The sequence below is a fragment of the Hippichthys cyanospilos genome, chromosome 18, assembly GCF_059441005.1.
Source record: "Hippichthys cyanospilos isolate Australia breed blue-spotted pipefish chromosome 18, RoL_Hcya_1.0, whole genome shotgun sequence".
NCBI lineage: Eukaryota > Metazoa > Chordata > Actinopteri > Syngnathiformes > Syngnathidae > Hippichthys > Hippichthys cyanospilos.
Window position 1 is genome coordinate 12,589,676 of NC_142386.1, and position 16,994 is coordinate 12,606,669.

The following is a 16,994-nucleotide window of genomic DNA, read 5'->3' on the forward strand; positions in this document are numbered from 1 at the left end:
GACCATCTTGATATCAAGGAAAACATCAGCTCCTAAACTGTAGCAGCAAAAATGGCTAAATAAAGGAGCATAACAAGATGTTGAAGAAAAAAGTAGATTGGCGGTTAGAAAACCATGGTTACTAAAATTCTGATTTGAATGAGCAGCAAAGTTGACACATGAGCTTTGCCATGTGTCAACAGGGGGGAATATGCATGATCAGTTGCATATGGGTTCACTTTTTATACTCAAAATGTTTGTGTTTTTTGTAAATGTTGTGATATCTGTTTTTGCAATAATGCGCAAGTTTATTTGTGACCACATAGAGGCAAATTTCCAGAACCACCCGAAGCATTTCATATGATATATATGGATGACATTGAATCAAATAAGGCATTAGGAAAGCAATATTGTTTCGTCATATTAGATGCATTCTTAAAGTGGGTTGATTTCTTCCCAACAGCGCAGTGTGATGCAAAAACAGTTGTCAAAGCATTGTGTGATCGAATCATACTGACATTTGGCAGTCTGAGAGTAATTAGAAGTGACAATTGATTGCATTTTGTGAAAAAAGCTGTTACTAAAGTTGGAGAACTGTTGAATATCAGAAGGGCTTGTTGAAAGAACAAATGGGACAGTCAAGGCCATACGCATAAAAACAATGCAAGTGATAAAGAGACAGCGACCAGATTGCATTCTTATTGTGGCCACAGAAATGAGATTTGTTCCGCTGAAGGAAAAACTTTATCACCATTTGAAATAGTATATGGAGGACCATACGGACTAGCAGACTTAACCCATGACCAGCTACCTAGTGGATGTTCTTTTCCAGTTCACATGAAAAGACTGTTTGGCACAAGGGAGATGCATAAGCACAATGACTGGCCAGTGTGTTCTATCCCACAGAAAACCCGGGTCCAGATCGGAGACCAGGTGTTCCTCAAGGTGCTGACGACCTCGTTGGGACAGTGAACGCTGGGATGGCCCGTTCCAGATGATTGCAGCGACACCAACTGCAGTGAAAGTTGAAGGACGCGACGGGTGGATCCACCAGTCGCAGTGCAAGATCCTTCGACCCCCTGTTGATGGGCCTAGCGACGCCAGTCCCTCGAAGTGAGGATCAGCACCCCCAAGTGCACGGACGGTGCACCAACGAAAGACCACAGTGGAAGAAAGGGTTTTTGTGGTAAACACACCCCTCTCAGGAGAATGGCCTGTCCGCCAGCACTCTTCCGAGCAGCATGCGGCTTGATGCTGGGCGGCGCCCTTGTGTCCGGACGACCAACCATGCCTACCTCAGACAGACAGCGTTTGCCCACCAGCGTCATGGGCAACCTCCAGCTCCAGACGGACATCACAGGAACAGCGATAAAACGCTACGTTTGTTTCAGTGTTGAGAACTCCACCCATTGGTCCAAATGCAACACTGACAAACCACCAGTCCCAATCACCAGACAAACTTCCGTCTATTTTTGATGCGATTGGCATGCCTTGGAGCATTCCTGACAAAGACAAATTGATTGACAAAGCAAATGCAGCGGGTTCGCATTTGCCATATTTGGTGCTCTATTTCCAGTGACTGTGTACAAACACACCGATTTTTTTCAATGATGTCTATCATAAAGTATACTCGTCGACTGATATCGCGGACGCACCTTCTACGCACACAGCTTCACAACTACATGCTACTTCACTTATGACTATTCAAAACAGACAGGCACTCGACATGACTGGCAGAAAAGGGTGGCCTGTGCAAGCTTTTGCCATCAGGTGAATGTTGCGCATTTATTCCTTTACACACTTTGTCCAATGGCTCGTTGTCGGAGACACTGACACTGCTCAGGGAGTGCAGACTGAGGACTCTAAGTACAGTATGGAGGGAGTTGAGCTCAACCCCTTCCTGCAGTGGTTGCAAGACTCCTTTGGCGACTGGAAGGGTGTAGCTGTGGCCATTGCCTCTGTCATCGCCTGGATTTTCGTGCTGTCATGTCTCTGCATAATCTGCGGTGTGCCCTTGTGTAAGATCTGTGCCACCAAAATCATGGATGCTATCGAATTCAAAATAGCGGCGCAAGTGACCGTGGCCATGACTGGCTATCAACCTGTTGACTCCGACTCTGACTCCAACTCTGATAACGACTCAACTTCTGTGTGAACCATTTATGATGCACCTACGGAAAAGGTTTCAGACGTAGGATGTTGATGTGCCATGGTTTGCAATATGTATATACATGTATTGGACCAAAAACAGCTTTAGCTTTTGCTTTTTCTTTTTCTTTTTCTTTGTAACAAGCTCTTGCTTGGGAAGGGTTTCTACCTTTTTCCCACTGGGTTTTTGGGTAGTTTTCTTCCCACTCAAGCAATAGCTTTTGACATCGTTTGATGTGTTTTCATAATGATAATCAGGGGGGATATGTGAAGGGAATCATATATTAGGTTGTTATCATTATGTTCTTAGTTCATTGTTACCCATTTATGCAATCCTAGTTCATCTTGACCCTGTCCTTAGATAGAACTGTTGACGCACGAAAGTGTGAGCCGGGACCTTGGCCCAGCTGCCGGTGGCGCCCGGCTGGCTCTTTTGTTGTGTCTTGTAATCTGCTATGCTTCTATTCAATAAAAGCCGGGGGGAACGGCTGGGCAAGGGGAAAACTGGCGTTGGAAGACCCACGAGTTACATTTGCTCAAGCTTTTTTTCCCTGCGCCGGCGTAGAAAAGTCAATCTTGGCTGGTCTGAGTTACTCTTTTTGCTGTTTAAGCAGCTAGGCTTGTCCTAGTCTTCTTTTCTGAGATTTCTCTGACACTCTGTTTGCCTTAGTTTCGTGTTTCCCTCTTTGAGCCTACCCCCGTCTGCTGCTTTAGTCATTTATGTCCTTCAGGTTGCCACCCTTCTGTTGCTACTTTGATTTTTGGTCCTCCCTGTCATTAAATACGATTTTTGGAGTACAACTTGCTTCCTGATTCCCTGCCTTTGGGTCCACCACTGCACACCATCATGCCGAATCGTGACATGTGCAAGGATGCGCATAACTGGTATATAGGTACACACGCAGGACAAAAATCATTGAAGCGTAATGTAGCGTGCTTCACTTGGTGCATTTGCGCACCCAACCTTTCACCCATGACAAGAACTGAGCCTAACATTTTTGTTCCCTGAAAAGTGGCTCCAAGAGGTGCTGTGGCTTGAAGCAGACTTAAATGTGGCGTCATTTACCACGCATGTCCTTAGCAAACAGGGTGGAGATTTTTCAGTCATCCTTTATTTGACTAGTAGGAAAAGTATGTGAATGTCGCGCCACTTATGGCAAACAAACAAGCTAGTCGAGAAGCAATTGCCTCCCTCTTCAGACGGGCACAGGAACAGTTTTGGTACTCATGGGAGTAACCCACCAAAAAAAAATATGTGCACCCTTGCTCATTTGTTTTCTGTCTTCAATCTGGACGGATTCAGAGCAGCTAGTTCTAGCTCCAGCCACTGCCGATGAGCGCCACTGAATGGGAGCGGAGTGCTTAGTGGCTTCTTTGCATGACTGAATTGCATGACCGAATGTTTAACATGCTATCAGTCTCTATTATAATACTGTCAGCATGACCAATTTTGAGACTTATTTAGCTGTGTTAAATGGTTTTGATAATAAAATGCGAATGTAACAGACCGAAAAACAAATCTCAATTCATTTCGGGGAAGTGGTCAAACATAATTTTGTGCGGACTGCAATGGGAAGACCCAGTGTAACCTCAGTGTTCATACGCCTAAAAGTGCTTATCTGAAATGATTTCAGAAAACGTCAAATATGTCACAAGTGAAGACACGAAATGACACAAAAATAAAACATGAATAGATCTTTTCTATTTTCTATTTGACAAAATAATTGTTTTTTCAAAGTGACAGCCTGGTGGGAAACAACTCTGGAAGTGCATTTACAGAAAAAACTGACGCAGCTGAATGGAAAATAAGCAAAGGCAGTCACACATGGATACGGAAAGCAATATTTCAACCGGATCTGAAATAATCCTGGTGTTTGAAGAGTTGGAGGGAGGGGATACTGTTGACATGATGTACAGTATGTTGGATCGTACAAATGCACAGGAGACCTGATATACTGTGTCCGAAGAGCCGGAGGATGACACCCACTGAGATTAGAAGAATTGTAAACTGCAGTTTTTGACCTAGCATCCATCCATCCATTTTCTATAGCCAGTCATCCTCACAAGGACTGTAAGCTTGCTGGTGCCTATTCTAGCTGACTTTGGGCAAGTAGGTAAGGGACTGGTTGGCCAGCGAATCACAGGGCACACAGAGACGAACAACTATTCACGCACCCAATCACACCTAAGGACAATTAAGAGTGTCCAATACACCTGCCATGCATGTTTTCAGAATCTGGAGGAAAGCCAGAGTCCCCTGAGAGATCCCATGCAGGCTTGGGGAGAACATGCAAACTCCAATTAGGAAGGCCAGAGGCAGCTGGATTTGAACTCAGGTCCCTTAACGGTAAGGTGGACGTGCTAACCACTGCCCCACTGATATATTATATTATATTATATTATATTATATTATATTATATTATATTATATTATATTATATTATATTATATTATATTATATTATATACAGGGATTGAACAATAAATGCATTTTCGTTGATAAGTGTGTGGCTCTGGGTCTAAGTAAGAACATGGGGTGAGTGTGAAAGCATGCTTAAAATAGTTTTAGCTTTTAGCATTTCTCAAAATTTGGTTGGCCATGTTTACCACATATAAGGTATTCGTATCTTTCAGTTTTGAACAAAATTTGTTGAAATTTGTCCACTTCAAGTACAAGTAAGAAAGTTTGTCCCCTGAAAGAGAAGACGATGCTATTTTCATTGCAATTTTTTTTTTACCGACAGTATTTTATTGAACTTAACTTGAATTTAAAATATGTGTAACGAGTAATAAAAAAAAAATGATGATTGACTCACGGAAGGCAGTGTAGAACTCGTGCAGGCTGAGATGTCCGTCGTTGTTGTAGTCGTCGTAACGCAGCAGGTCCTGCATTGTGCAGTGCAGTAAGGTGTCGTCCAAATGCTCTTTCAAGGAAATCTACCATACAATACATAAAAGGTCTAAGTATTTTTTTCTTCAAAACAACATACATATTTTATTGACATTTTGTAGTTTGCTTTCCTTGTTGCCTTTTACCATCCTGCAGCCAGAATTTTGCCATCATAGAAAAACACCCCGTCCTGGTTTATCTCTTCCAATTGATTGTCTACAGCGCCGCTGTGCATGTGTTAAGACGGATTAAAGGGATGTGACAAATTTAATTTATATATTTTTGGGCCTCTGGCTGGCTACAGCTGCATGTTCCACTGATAGCGTCTGATCTGACCGTGGGCGTGCACATAAAACAGTCGCCTGACCAAAGTGCAAGACTTTTTCTTCGACAGAAAGACCACTTGTCCTCGTGTCTGTCTTCTACGGACATCTGGATATGAGGACTGGAATTCATTGATTTACATTCCACGGTGAAACTGTTTAAAGGGCCTCTATTATGGAGATTCAACTGTTTGGAGCTTTTAACCGTGTTATGTCGTTAATCACTCGCCTGATTGATAATTCCTTCAAGTTCGGCGGGCCGGATTAAAAAGCTTAGCAAATGGCCCCCGGGCTGTTGTTTCCCCATACCTGAACTAGATGGTGAGAGGAACTGTTGCAGTAAACAAGACCTAAATATCACTAACAAAAACCTTCATAATTCAAAAGAAAGGTAGGTTTACATCATTTATTTGCAAATATTATGTGAAAAATTTAAAATACCATGATACAGGCTCTTTAAAGCCTTTTCAAAGACAATAACTAATAATTTCCATTGTCATAAACATTTATTGCATAACAGAGCAGTAGACCCAAAGAATTATTTAAAAAAAAAAAATCTATTATTTCACCTGTAAAACATCATCGATAAATCATTCTGGAGTTTTTCATTTGAAACAACTAAGCGCTGTGTAAACAACAAACTTAGTAAGGTTACAAGATTAATTGATCTCAGTGTTTTATTCAGATTTAGCAGGTGCCAACTAATTTAAGCGCAAGGGATTGTTTTTGTTTCTTGACATATCAGATATTCTATTTTGGTAGTATTGTTTTAGGGTGGGATGATTGACTTTGAGCTGTAAAATGAAATATATATATATATATATATATATATATATATATATATATATATATTAGGTGTCTTCCATAAGACACTTGATTCAAAAGATCCAGCGGTGAAAACGGTGAAATAACAGATGATGGTGATGCTTGGTGACCAAGAAGGCATTTCTGCTGTCATCGTGCTGGGAATGTCAGTGCTAAGATACAGCTCACACAAAAACCATATACACACAATTCATGTTGGTCACCCACCTTCTCCAGTTCTTTGCCAACCAGTCGGCCATCCTTGTTCACGTCCAGCGACTTGAACATCGTGTCCACCAGTGCTCGCCTGGCCTCCATGTCTCCCTGCTGATTGCTGTTCATTTCAGGGTTGGTCTTCATGTCCAACAGTAAGCTTTTCAGACGATTGTACTCCAACATGGTGCATGCGATACCTGCCACACAATAAATTCAAACCGTTCATTAACAAAGTTTTGCAGACTCTCTGAAAACATCTCAAAGCATTTGAGTCACTGTGTTCACTCATTCAAAAAAAATGTCGGAACCGATTAAATTGAATAAAACTTTGGTCACTGACTACAGTTAGTTGACACGCCAGAAACAAATGTAGATACAAATTATTCTGCTTCTCGACTGAGCTTTTGTGGTTATATAGTTTTGGCGCTTGCTGAGCAATGCTGACTCATTTGCATGATTTGGCAGCGTGTCATCTCCATTTATTTGCGTAATCCACACGAGGACAAAAGGTAAACAACCACGTCTAGAGCAGCTCCAGCTCCTAGTCTTCCTTTTTGGGGGGATTACAACACCTTCTGACTACCAAATGATATGAAGCATTTCAAAAATGGAGAGGCCGTAAATTAATCGTTTGTGGCAGAGGCTTTATTTCCTCCCGACAAGCTCTTCAAAAATCAATTAGGACGCTAAACACGTCTGCCGCACTATGCCACACTGTGGGACTTGATGACAATGAAGGGATGTGTAAATAAATGACAGACGGTGGTGGGATTTTTTTTTTTTTTTTACCCACCGATCTTTCTGACAAGAAAAAAGAAAAGACTGCCCCATGTGACTGCATTACCATCTGTTGGCAGTGCGACAACTTTCAAACCTAATCAACACTAAACATCAGTATGCAATCTGAAATTTTGTAGTCCAAAATTTTGGTTTAAATCTGCTAAGCACATATTTTTTGTGTATTATTTTAAAGCAAAGTTTAATTTGGACACTTCTCAGTTTTCTATTATAAATCAATTTCACTTTCAAATAATTTCACAGTCCAATTTTTGAGGACACTGTTGAGGCATATTTAGCAATGTCACTACATCACCAAAAGCAGCCACTGCTGTGTGACACCCATAAAACATGCACATATTTTTATGGTTATGCTTAAGTGCACGTTAGCTGGCAAACAAAAGTTTCCCCCTACTTGAGCTCAGGGTGACCCAGCATCAAATATGCCACATGCCAAGCCATTTAGCAGTTAAAATAACACATAAACTTACATTTTCCAAAACATTGTCACTATTCCAGCGCTACACAGGCAGAGTGGGGAAAACAAGCAAAAGGTGGGAAACAAAGTTATGCTAATATGCTAATACAGTAGGTTAGTATGTTGTACATAAAGTCATAAGGGCCATGGCTCAAAAATGAGCTGTACTAGCTCAATTTTAGCAGGTTCAATCGGCATGGAAACATTTTAAACAAATGGACAAAGATTTTACTACTGTATGAATGTGTCGAAAACATGCTAATTCATTTTTGGGTGTCACATTTGAGGATGTAAGCATAGACATTTGACCTAATCTGGTTTTAGAATGGAGTATTGGTATTGATCACTGATATGTTAGGAAAGTCAGTCAAGCTAACATGCTAATTGGTTATTTTTAAAAGTTCATGAGTGAAACACATAGCTAGGGCAGAGAATGTTATCAAAAAGTAGGAATCGTGAAAATGTCAGTAATGCCAATGTGTTAATTGATTAATTTATCAGGTTAGTAGTCTCAATAACTAACTATGGACAGTGTATTTTACCAGGAAGTGACTATGTTCCTGCATTTTGTAGAAGTCTAATTGCAAATTTATAAGTGGGAGATCAATTTTATTGTTGGTTTAGCAGGCTAGCAGACACCTAAGACTAATAAAGTCATCATTTTGCCAAAAAGCAACAATGTTCACATTGAACACAGAAAGTACTACTATACTGCACATAACAAAAGCATGCTAATTTGCAAATTAGTTCGTTTAGCAACTTAGTTTTCATACAGTGCATACAGCTACAGAGTGGCCACTGCCTGTTTCTAGGATATATGACAATATTCCCCAGGAAGCTGCCTTGAAGTCCTTCAAGGAACCTCGAAGGACACAAACAAACACTTTATTCCCAAAAGGTATCCATGCTAGAGAAGGAGAGTGAGGGTTGGGAGGGGGAGGTAGTGTCCCAAGTGACCGTTTTACCATAAAATAATCGCAAAGAGATACAAAGTGATGATTCATAGCTTGTCTGGCTTTCTTGTGCTAATGCAGAAATAGCATAAATATAATAAGAGGGAAAATGGAGATCAGGTGTCAAGGAAGTCTCATCAGGATGGATGCAGCTTGCCAACATTTCAACAAGTTCACTGAGTGGAAAAGTGGCATTTGAGATGGACAATTATACAAATGATATACAATGGACCCCCGCTATACGAAATTAATCCTTTCCGGGGTAGGGATCGTGAGGCGAAATTGTCATACGACGGGCAATAGGAACCTATGGTTTTAGTTAATGCCTATAAAACCCCAGGTAATAATAGGTAAGGTACAGTATTTTTCGAGCTATAAGCCGCGACATTTTCCTCATGTTTTGAGGCCTGTGGTTTATAGTCCAGTGCAGCTTATCTGTGTGTGTGTGTGTGTGTGTGTGTGTGTGCGTGTGTGTGTGTTTGTGTGTGTGTGTTTTTGCTAGCCACCAGCAAGCAAATGTGTGTATCTGATCGAGGTGTCAATTTATGGAACAACTATCAAATAGAACTAAAAAGATGTGAATCAATGGCTGTCCTCAAAAAGAGTAAAAACAATATATTATTAAAAAAAAATATATATATATATATATAATATATATATATATATATATATGTCTAAATTTAATAAGAGAATGTTTAACATGTTGGTTAAATGTGTGATGCGTAATTGGGACTAAACATGCAGGAATGTTCAGTCTGTTAAAGAGAGGATGTTACTGTTGACAATTACAAAAAAAAAAAATAACTAAAATAAAAATATAAACTTCATCATTTTGCGTAAAGATCCGATGTTATTACCTTGGACTTGTAGTCCAATGCAGCTTATCCATGACAAAAATATTATTTTTGCTCATAATTTGCTGCTGCGCCTTATATACCAGTGCGCCTTATAGTCTGGAAAATACGGTGTGGACATATTAAAAATTGGTAACAAAACAGTATCGTAAGTGCCACATATATAATATACATGTATACAATTAAATAACATCATAAATAAGAAATATATAAAGGAAAAATTAAATTTTATTTACCTTTTGAGTGACATTGAATTGAGCTACCTAAAGGCATAATCCCTCGGGTAGCCGAGAGTAGCCTAGACTAGCCTACGCTTTTTCTTATTTCTTGATTATCTCCAACTTTCATGCTAATCATCTTCTTACTTCTCCCTTTAACATCACTGGCAATGTTGGAACCCCTGACTAACCAATTAAAGTTTGAATTAAGCACAAAAAGGCACAATAAATACGATATTGCAAGCTTTCACACTAGACCAAGTCTTTAGTATGTCGGCATCTTAGCTGCACCATCTTAGTGACACAGTGATGCTGACCAATGGCAGACCAGCATCTTAGTGACGGGTTGCAGCGCAGGCAGTTTGACGCAACCAGAAAATAAGAGCAATTATCTAAAAACGTCTGAAGAGGGAGGCAAAACAACATAAACACAGCCAACCCCACAGGTCAAGACAGTTCTTGATGCCGTAAAGCAGGAAAAATACTGTAAAGAGGAGATAACATAACTTAGTATTCCACTTTGTAACGCAAAAAATCGTAAGTAAAAAACACAATTGCACTCATTGTTATTGTTTTTTACCGTTATAAATAATTTCTGAACAGTTTTCTTCCGAATATTTTGTTTATGGTTTCATGAATCCTTATGAATTTCTTAAAACTTTGTTTTGAATCTGTGAACAGTGCAAATATAAGGTGGCGCATGCACAATGGAAAACTACGCTACTTGATAATAATGCACAAACAATTGTGTTAGCTAGGAATTAAATGGATAGCATCTACTGTGGTTTACAGGCAAAATCTTAAGCTATCAACAATGAGTAGGCCTTCTTACTTTGAGTAAACTAATTTCCGTTTGTCGTGCTCCCTCTGTATGAAATACGGTTTTGGTTAGTTGCGGCCGGGTGCACTTGCTGTCTCGCTGGCAAACAGCGGTAAAACGAGGTCGCAATTAGAGAGGCGTGGTGGTGCTGTTATTGCTGGCAGCAGGTAGAAAAGAGGAAGGCTGAAGAACAGGCCCATTAAGCAAGAAAGGGGAGCTAATGAGGGAGCAAATTAACAAAGCGCAACATATAAATAAATAAATAAATGTAATGCGCAAGTGCGAGCATGCGCTGATTCAGCACTGCCCAAACAGATTTAATCAATAACCCAACTCCATTCACGGGTGCAACATTCATATAATTTGTGGTACTGTTTTTTTTTTTTTAAACATACAAATATTTATCATACAAATAAATAAACCCAGTCAATACCTGACTTTAACCATTCTTTCATTATTGAAAATGATTTTTAATCAATCGGAAGAAAAAGGACTCGGTAATATTTTTGTAATTTCAAGGTAATTATTAAAAGGAAAAGCGTCATTTAATATATAATTGCTATCACCATATTTCTTTGTGTACAAGTTTTTTTTCCCTCAGTATCAACCCCCATATTAGGGGGGTGGACTTCAAGCATAACTCAAAACCAGACCAATTTTTTCCACATATCTGTGTAGAATAACATTCATTCAAATGCTAAATAAGTAATATCATGTAATTTTATAAGAGTTAAAATGATCATATATACCTCTCAATCGATATAGTGTGCATCCGTTTTAGCATGTTTGCACATTCAAATGCACTTTTGTGAAGGGGCGCCTTATTGCCTCTTTGTTGCCAACAACGAGGTTGTGTGGAGCATTTTTTGACACATTATGAAAAGGAAAAGATAGCTTTACTTGTCGGGGTTTTGATAAATGCAAAAGCAATAACAGGTAGAGTAACCCCGATGTATGTGCAAATGACAAGCAGGAAGGAGAAGCTGTCCGGGATTTAAATGGGAGGAGTTATTTGAAGTTTCAGATAGTGATGATGAGTTTCATGGCTTTTCGACAAATTCATGTTCAGCCGTGTCAAAAAAAATAAAGCATTGAAACGCTACATTTATACAACATTGATTTCAGCATTTGCATCTACACGCACGCATACATTGCCTCACACCTTTATTGTTTCCGCCCCATCCACGCAGTATGTTTTTCGATATATGATGAAGAAATGCGTCTAAAAATACCGTCATTTTAATAGCATGCACCATGTGCTTTAATTGGTCAGCCATGATGTGCATAACCACTTCAGTCAGGGGTAGACTTATGCTTGCGTTTTTTGTAAAATTCACCCAAATTGAAATAAAAAAGGAGGGGTCAACTTGTACAAGGAGAAATACAGTACTTCCCATGGGCTCACCATGTGTGGAAAGGGCGCAGAGCCATCCTTCGATATACTAATGTGGTGCAGTTGGTGTGTGAGAGTGGAAAGTGATTGGGATAATATCATCACCTCCAAATCTAAAAGCATGCAGGTTCTCAGTTGGAAAAAGGTAGAGTACCCTCTTCGGTTCAGGGATGAGGTCCTGCCCCAAGTGGAGGATTTTCGGTATCTTGTAGTCAGTTATTTCATAGCTATAACCAGTCTGGCCCTTCCTACGCCATGATATGTTGATAGCTAACACAAACACCTGCAGTTTTTCACATTCCACAGAGTGTGAACCCCCAGGACATCTTGAGGCAAAAGTTAAGCTATGAAAACTCAGGGCCAAATTCCTAAAGAAAAAACCGAAGCCGGTGATAGCACCTTTAATTGCACTTAATTTGCACCCACAGTTCACAAACGATATTGTGCTAATGACATGTCAGCCCAAACACACTCACAAAGTTTGATAGCTCAAGCGTAGTTTGCACCTGTTTTCCCCTGATTACCAAAAGAAGGCAAAGTAAAATACTCGCTTTGCGTCAAGAACACTAGATTCATTAAAACCTCCCTAATCAACCAAAAGTCATGTTTGCTCTGCCATTTTCTTAGTTTTTTTTTGTTGGTTTGTTGCTGTCTGACATGACTCAATGATGCGCTTTATTTCTCCTGTTACATTATCATTTTTATTATTGTTCGATTGTCCCCTTGCACATTCTGAGGCTACACTCAGGAAAGCTATGCTTTTATACCAGCTGTCTGTTTGTCTCAATTCTTCCCATTTGCGCCAGTGTCAATAAACTACACCAATTTCATCACCAAATATATGCATATTAGCGCACTAAAATATGCTGCAAAACTACGGAGGTGTACAAAGAAATTCTAGTGAAATGGAACGAAAAAAAAAAACTAAACAAAAAAAAATACACCTCTTAACAGTAAAGTGAATGTTTGATTCATATATTTTTTGTAACAGTCTTTTTAAACCTCTCTTTAAACAAAACGACACAAGGGGTGGCATGCCTTGGTGGTAGAGTGGTTGTCTCCGAGCTGAAAGGCCGTGGGTTCGATCCCCCGACCATCAAGACTGTCTAAGTCTCCTTGAGCAAGACATTGAACCCCCAGTTGCTCCTGATAATGCGTCATCAGTAGGTAAATGATTAGTTAGTGTAAAGCGCTTTGAGGTAAGGTAGATAAGCCTAAGGTAGAAAAGCGCTATATAAGTGAAAGTCCGTTTACCATTTACAGTGACGCTGACCAATAGCAGACCAGCTTGTTAGTGATGGGTTGCAGCGCAGGCAGTTTGAGGCAACCAGATAATAAGAGAAATTATCTATAAACGTCTGAAGAGGGAGGCAAAACAACATAAACAAAGCCAACCCCACAGGTCAAGACAGTTCTTGATGCCGTAAAGCGGGAAAAATACTGTAAAGAGGGGATGACATAACTTAGTATTCCGTAATGCAAAAAAATCATAAACCAGGGACACCGTAACTCGGGGGTTGACTGTACTGTAAACAACACAATTGCATTGTCTTGTCATTGTTATGTCATTGTCTTATTTGCTTTAAACAACCATCTCTGATTTCCAAAAACTCTGTACTGTGAGTACTGTGGCAAAGGTGGCTATTTTATGTTTTATACAATATTTGTGTTGTTTTGAATTACTAGTTTATAGAGCATTTGAAAAAAAATTATTTGGGGGAACAATGGTTTATTTGGTTCAACATATTTTGAATGGTTGATCATTTGTACAGCAGCTACGCAATGGGTGACTGGTTAGCACACACCCCTAAAAGTTCGGAGGTCATCAGTCCGCTTTTGACCCCGGTCTACCTGTGTGAAGTTTGCATTTTTTCCCTGTGCCTGTGTGTTTACTCTGTGAGTACTCTAATTTCCTCCCACAATGCAAATCATGCAGGGTGGGTTTATTAGGTCCTTAGGTGTAATAGTGAGTGTAATTGTTTCAGTGTGCCCGAGGACTGGCTGGCAACCAGTTCATGCCGTACAGCTGGCCAACAACCCTCATGAAGACAAGCAGTTACGAAAAAGGATGGCTGGATAATTTGTAGACACAGTTTTTGTACTATATATATATATATATATATATATATATATATATATATATATATATATATAAAATGACTAATTCAAGACATCTTCGGTTCTTGTAGAGAATGCTTCTTGTAGAGAATTTTTTAAATGTATTTATTTTTCCATAGTAATCAGTAGTCAGAAGTTGTACGAGATTTTCTCTAGGGTAAGAAAGAATTGTGTCATCAGCAAATACTACTTTAAGATTTTTTGACACTGCAGATGTATAATATAAAAAATAGGACTGCTGCAATCAATAAAAAAAAAGCCTGTTAATGTAGTTCACTTCGAAGTATTTCATCATATATTCTCCATCTCCAAAATATAATGAAGAGAAATTATCTTTTCATCTTGACGCTCCCAAAAAAAGTTGGAGTCCGTCTTCTTTTCTTTTTTTCTTTTTTTTTGATAAATGTGCAGACGTGGCCACCGCTAAAAAGTTAAATGGCAAGAAAAAAAATCTTGCTGACGCGAGTCAAAAGTCACTTAAGTGAGCGCTAATTCTGCTTTGACCTCAGATACACTGCCTTAGACATTGTGGAAAAAACATTAGGTTTCAACTAAATTAACTGCCAAAAGTTGACAAAAAGATGAGAAAAACAGTAAGAAAAGTCACAAAAGAAATTGATAAAATGAACTCTGTGAAATGCAGTAAAATAATACTCATATTCCACAAATACTCCACAAAATATGTCATTTTGGCACAAGATGATGTACAGTGATTGCATAATATGAACAAATCTCCATCAAATTCTGTATACTCTTGCCATACCTGGTAGCCCTAAAGTAGCCCTAACATACTGCACGTTACTATTGTTAAGTATCTAGTTTTTGGATTGTCTCATCTTGCGCACCAGCACTTTGTTATCGTACATGTAAAACGCAGAGGATAGTGAGAAACGCAATTTCGATTCCTTTGGATGTTAAGCACAAGTGAAGAAATTGACAATAAAATTGACTTTGACTTTGATTTTAAAATGCAGAAATTAAAAATGTCTACTCTGTTTGTGTCCACATGACTACAGTACAGTGAACCCTCCTACGTCGCGGTCTCAGATATTGTGGTCTCAATACTTTGCGTTTTTTTCCAGGAAAAGTAAAAAATATTTCAAATTAAAAAAGCTTTTAAAAAAGCTTTAAAAAAAAGCAAAAACGTACATTATACAGTACTGTATTCATCAAATAACGAAGTAATATTAGTTAATAACTATGTTAAGAATTCTTCAAGCGTTAGAGTTTGTGACGTTTTTTTATCTTATTTTGAAATGCACGCTTTTAATTTGTCAGGTCGCGTTGCATTTCCGTTTTCTGTTTTACGTTCTCTGTGCGTCATTCGGCTCGTTACGGTGACGTAGTGAATGACAACGTAAGCCAATATTTATAGTTTATTATCATTTATGTTGATAACGCATGCTACTACCTATGTTTAGTAAGCGATGAGTGTTTATTCTGTTTGTGTTCGTTTGTGTAGGGGGTTCATTTTATAGTTAGTAGTTGTTGTTAGCTGTTGCTAACCCGCTAATGTCGGCTAAAAATACAGTAAATTCATAGATGAAGTGTTTATGTGTTAGATGACTGACTTTAAGATTGTTGTTGATTTATTATTCAACAGATACTACATGTTACACCATGCAATAGCCAAAATAAATGTGAAGTTCAAGGTGATGACTTGCGTACTATTTCACCGGAGTCTTGGTGCAGATAACTAGTCCTGAGAACAAATTCTCATCAAACTAAGTAATAATAGATATTAACATTATTGTATATTCATTAAATAAGGATAATGTAATATTAAATAATAGGAGAAAGGAAATAAAATAGGCAAAAAATACAAAAAAAAGATTTTTCATGGTTACTGTGGCTATATTGGGGCGTACATAGAAATCTCGGAACTGATACCCTACTTCACGGGTTTCAGACTTCGCGGGGGGTTGACAGCCCCCCCTTAACCGCGAAGTAGGGGGGATCACTGTACATTACATTGACTTCCAGTGGCTAAGGGAGCAGCACAATTGAGTGCAGCAGTAAATCCGAATCGCAAATTAGATTATAAAGTGATATTTTCCTGATTCAAAAACACATTCTGAATATTTTAGAAGGTTTTTCAAGAAGACTGCAACATTTAAGGGCCAGTCAATTTGAGAGATTTGAGATACAAGTGAGGTTGTGGAACAAATTAGCTGTGTCTCAAAACACAACTGCATCTTGTCAGCCGTGCTAAGTAACTGTAAATGGTGTCTATTTTTTGTAAATTGGAAAAAAAAACGAATCCATTTTCATGTTATTGCCTTTCATATAGGCTCAATCTTGCCCCTGTTACGACTTGATACCAGTACGCATTATTCCCCATCCCATGTCACAGCCATTTATAGCAAACAGTGACATGGAAAAAAAAAGGTAGCAAAATCTCCGGTGAATTAGCAGATGGGAGGCGGCAGAGGTGGTTTTGGCGCGCTAAACTAGGTCACATGCCAAGCCGCATGTTCTCGTGAATTTTAAATGCGACACTTTGATTGATGAGCGTGACCGCCCCGCCCCGTCGCCATATCCCCCATTCACCTGTCTTCAATTACCGCCATGAATAAATGCATCGATCCGTCTCACGACTGGCGCGTCTTAGCTTTTCCAGGGACACACATCAACGCTGGATGCCATCAAACGCCACTTGTGACAAGACAGTGCACTACCCATCACTTTTTAAAATTGCTGCAAAAGATGTTTATTCATTTATTTTTTTTTATTGCTTGACACTTTGGAACTTTCAGCAGCCACTCTCGATTGCGCGCTTAATTGATTCTAAAGTACACATCCTTAATTTAAACTAATTACCTCTCTGTATTGAACATGAAATCTGAAGATTAGTGCCCCCACTTGCACGAAAAACAGACACCCAACTTCTAATAAACATCTCCTCTGTAGGGAAAACTAACAGGTAGCAGCACAAGATGATATGGCATGCGTAAAACTGAGTTTACAATCGAGAAACATTTGAGCCACATTTCCTCAAAGAAAAAAAAAAAACAGTCCCCTCACC

The 16,994-nt window shown here is 39.1% G+C and overlaps 1 protein-coding gene across 2 annotated transcripts in view; it reads right to left on the bottom strand.

Annotated features, from left to right (window-relative positions):
* Window positions 1-16,994, bottom strand: part of fstl4 (follistatin-like 4) — a 175,142-nt gene that overhangs the window by 46,757 nt on the left and 111,391 nt on the right. For both annotated transcript variants that reach the window (XM_088441276.1, XM_088441275.1), the window contains exons 5-6: window positions 6,371-6,555; window positions 4,942-5,062 (exon numbers count right to left, since the gene is read on the bottom strand). In XM_088441276.1, coding sequence (XP_088297402.1) covers window positions 4,942-5,062; window positions 6,371-6,555 — 306 coding nt within the window. The remainder of the gene's footprint in view (window positions 1-4,941; window positions 5,063-6,370; window positions 6,556-16,994) is intronic.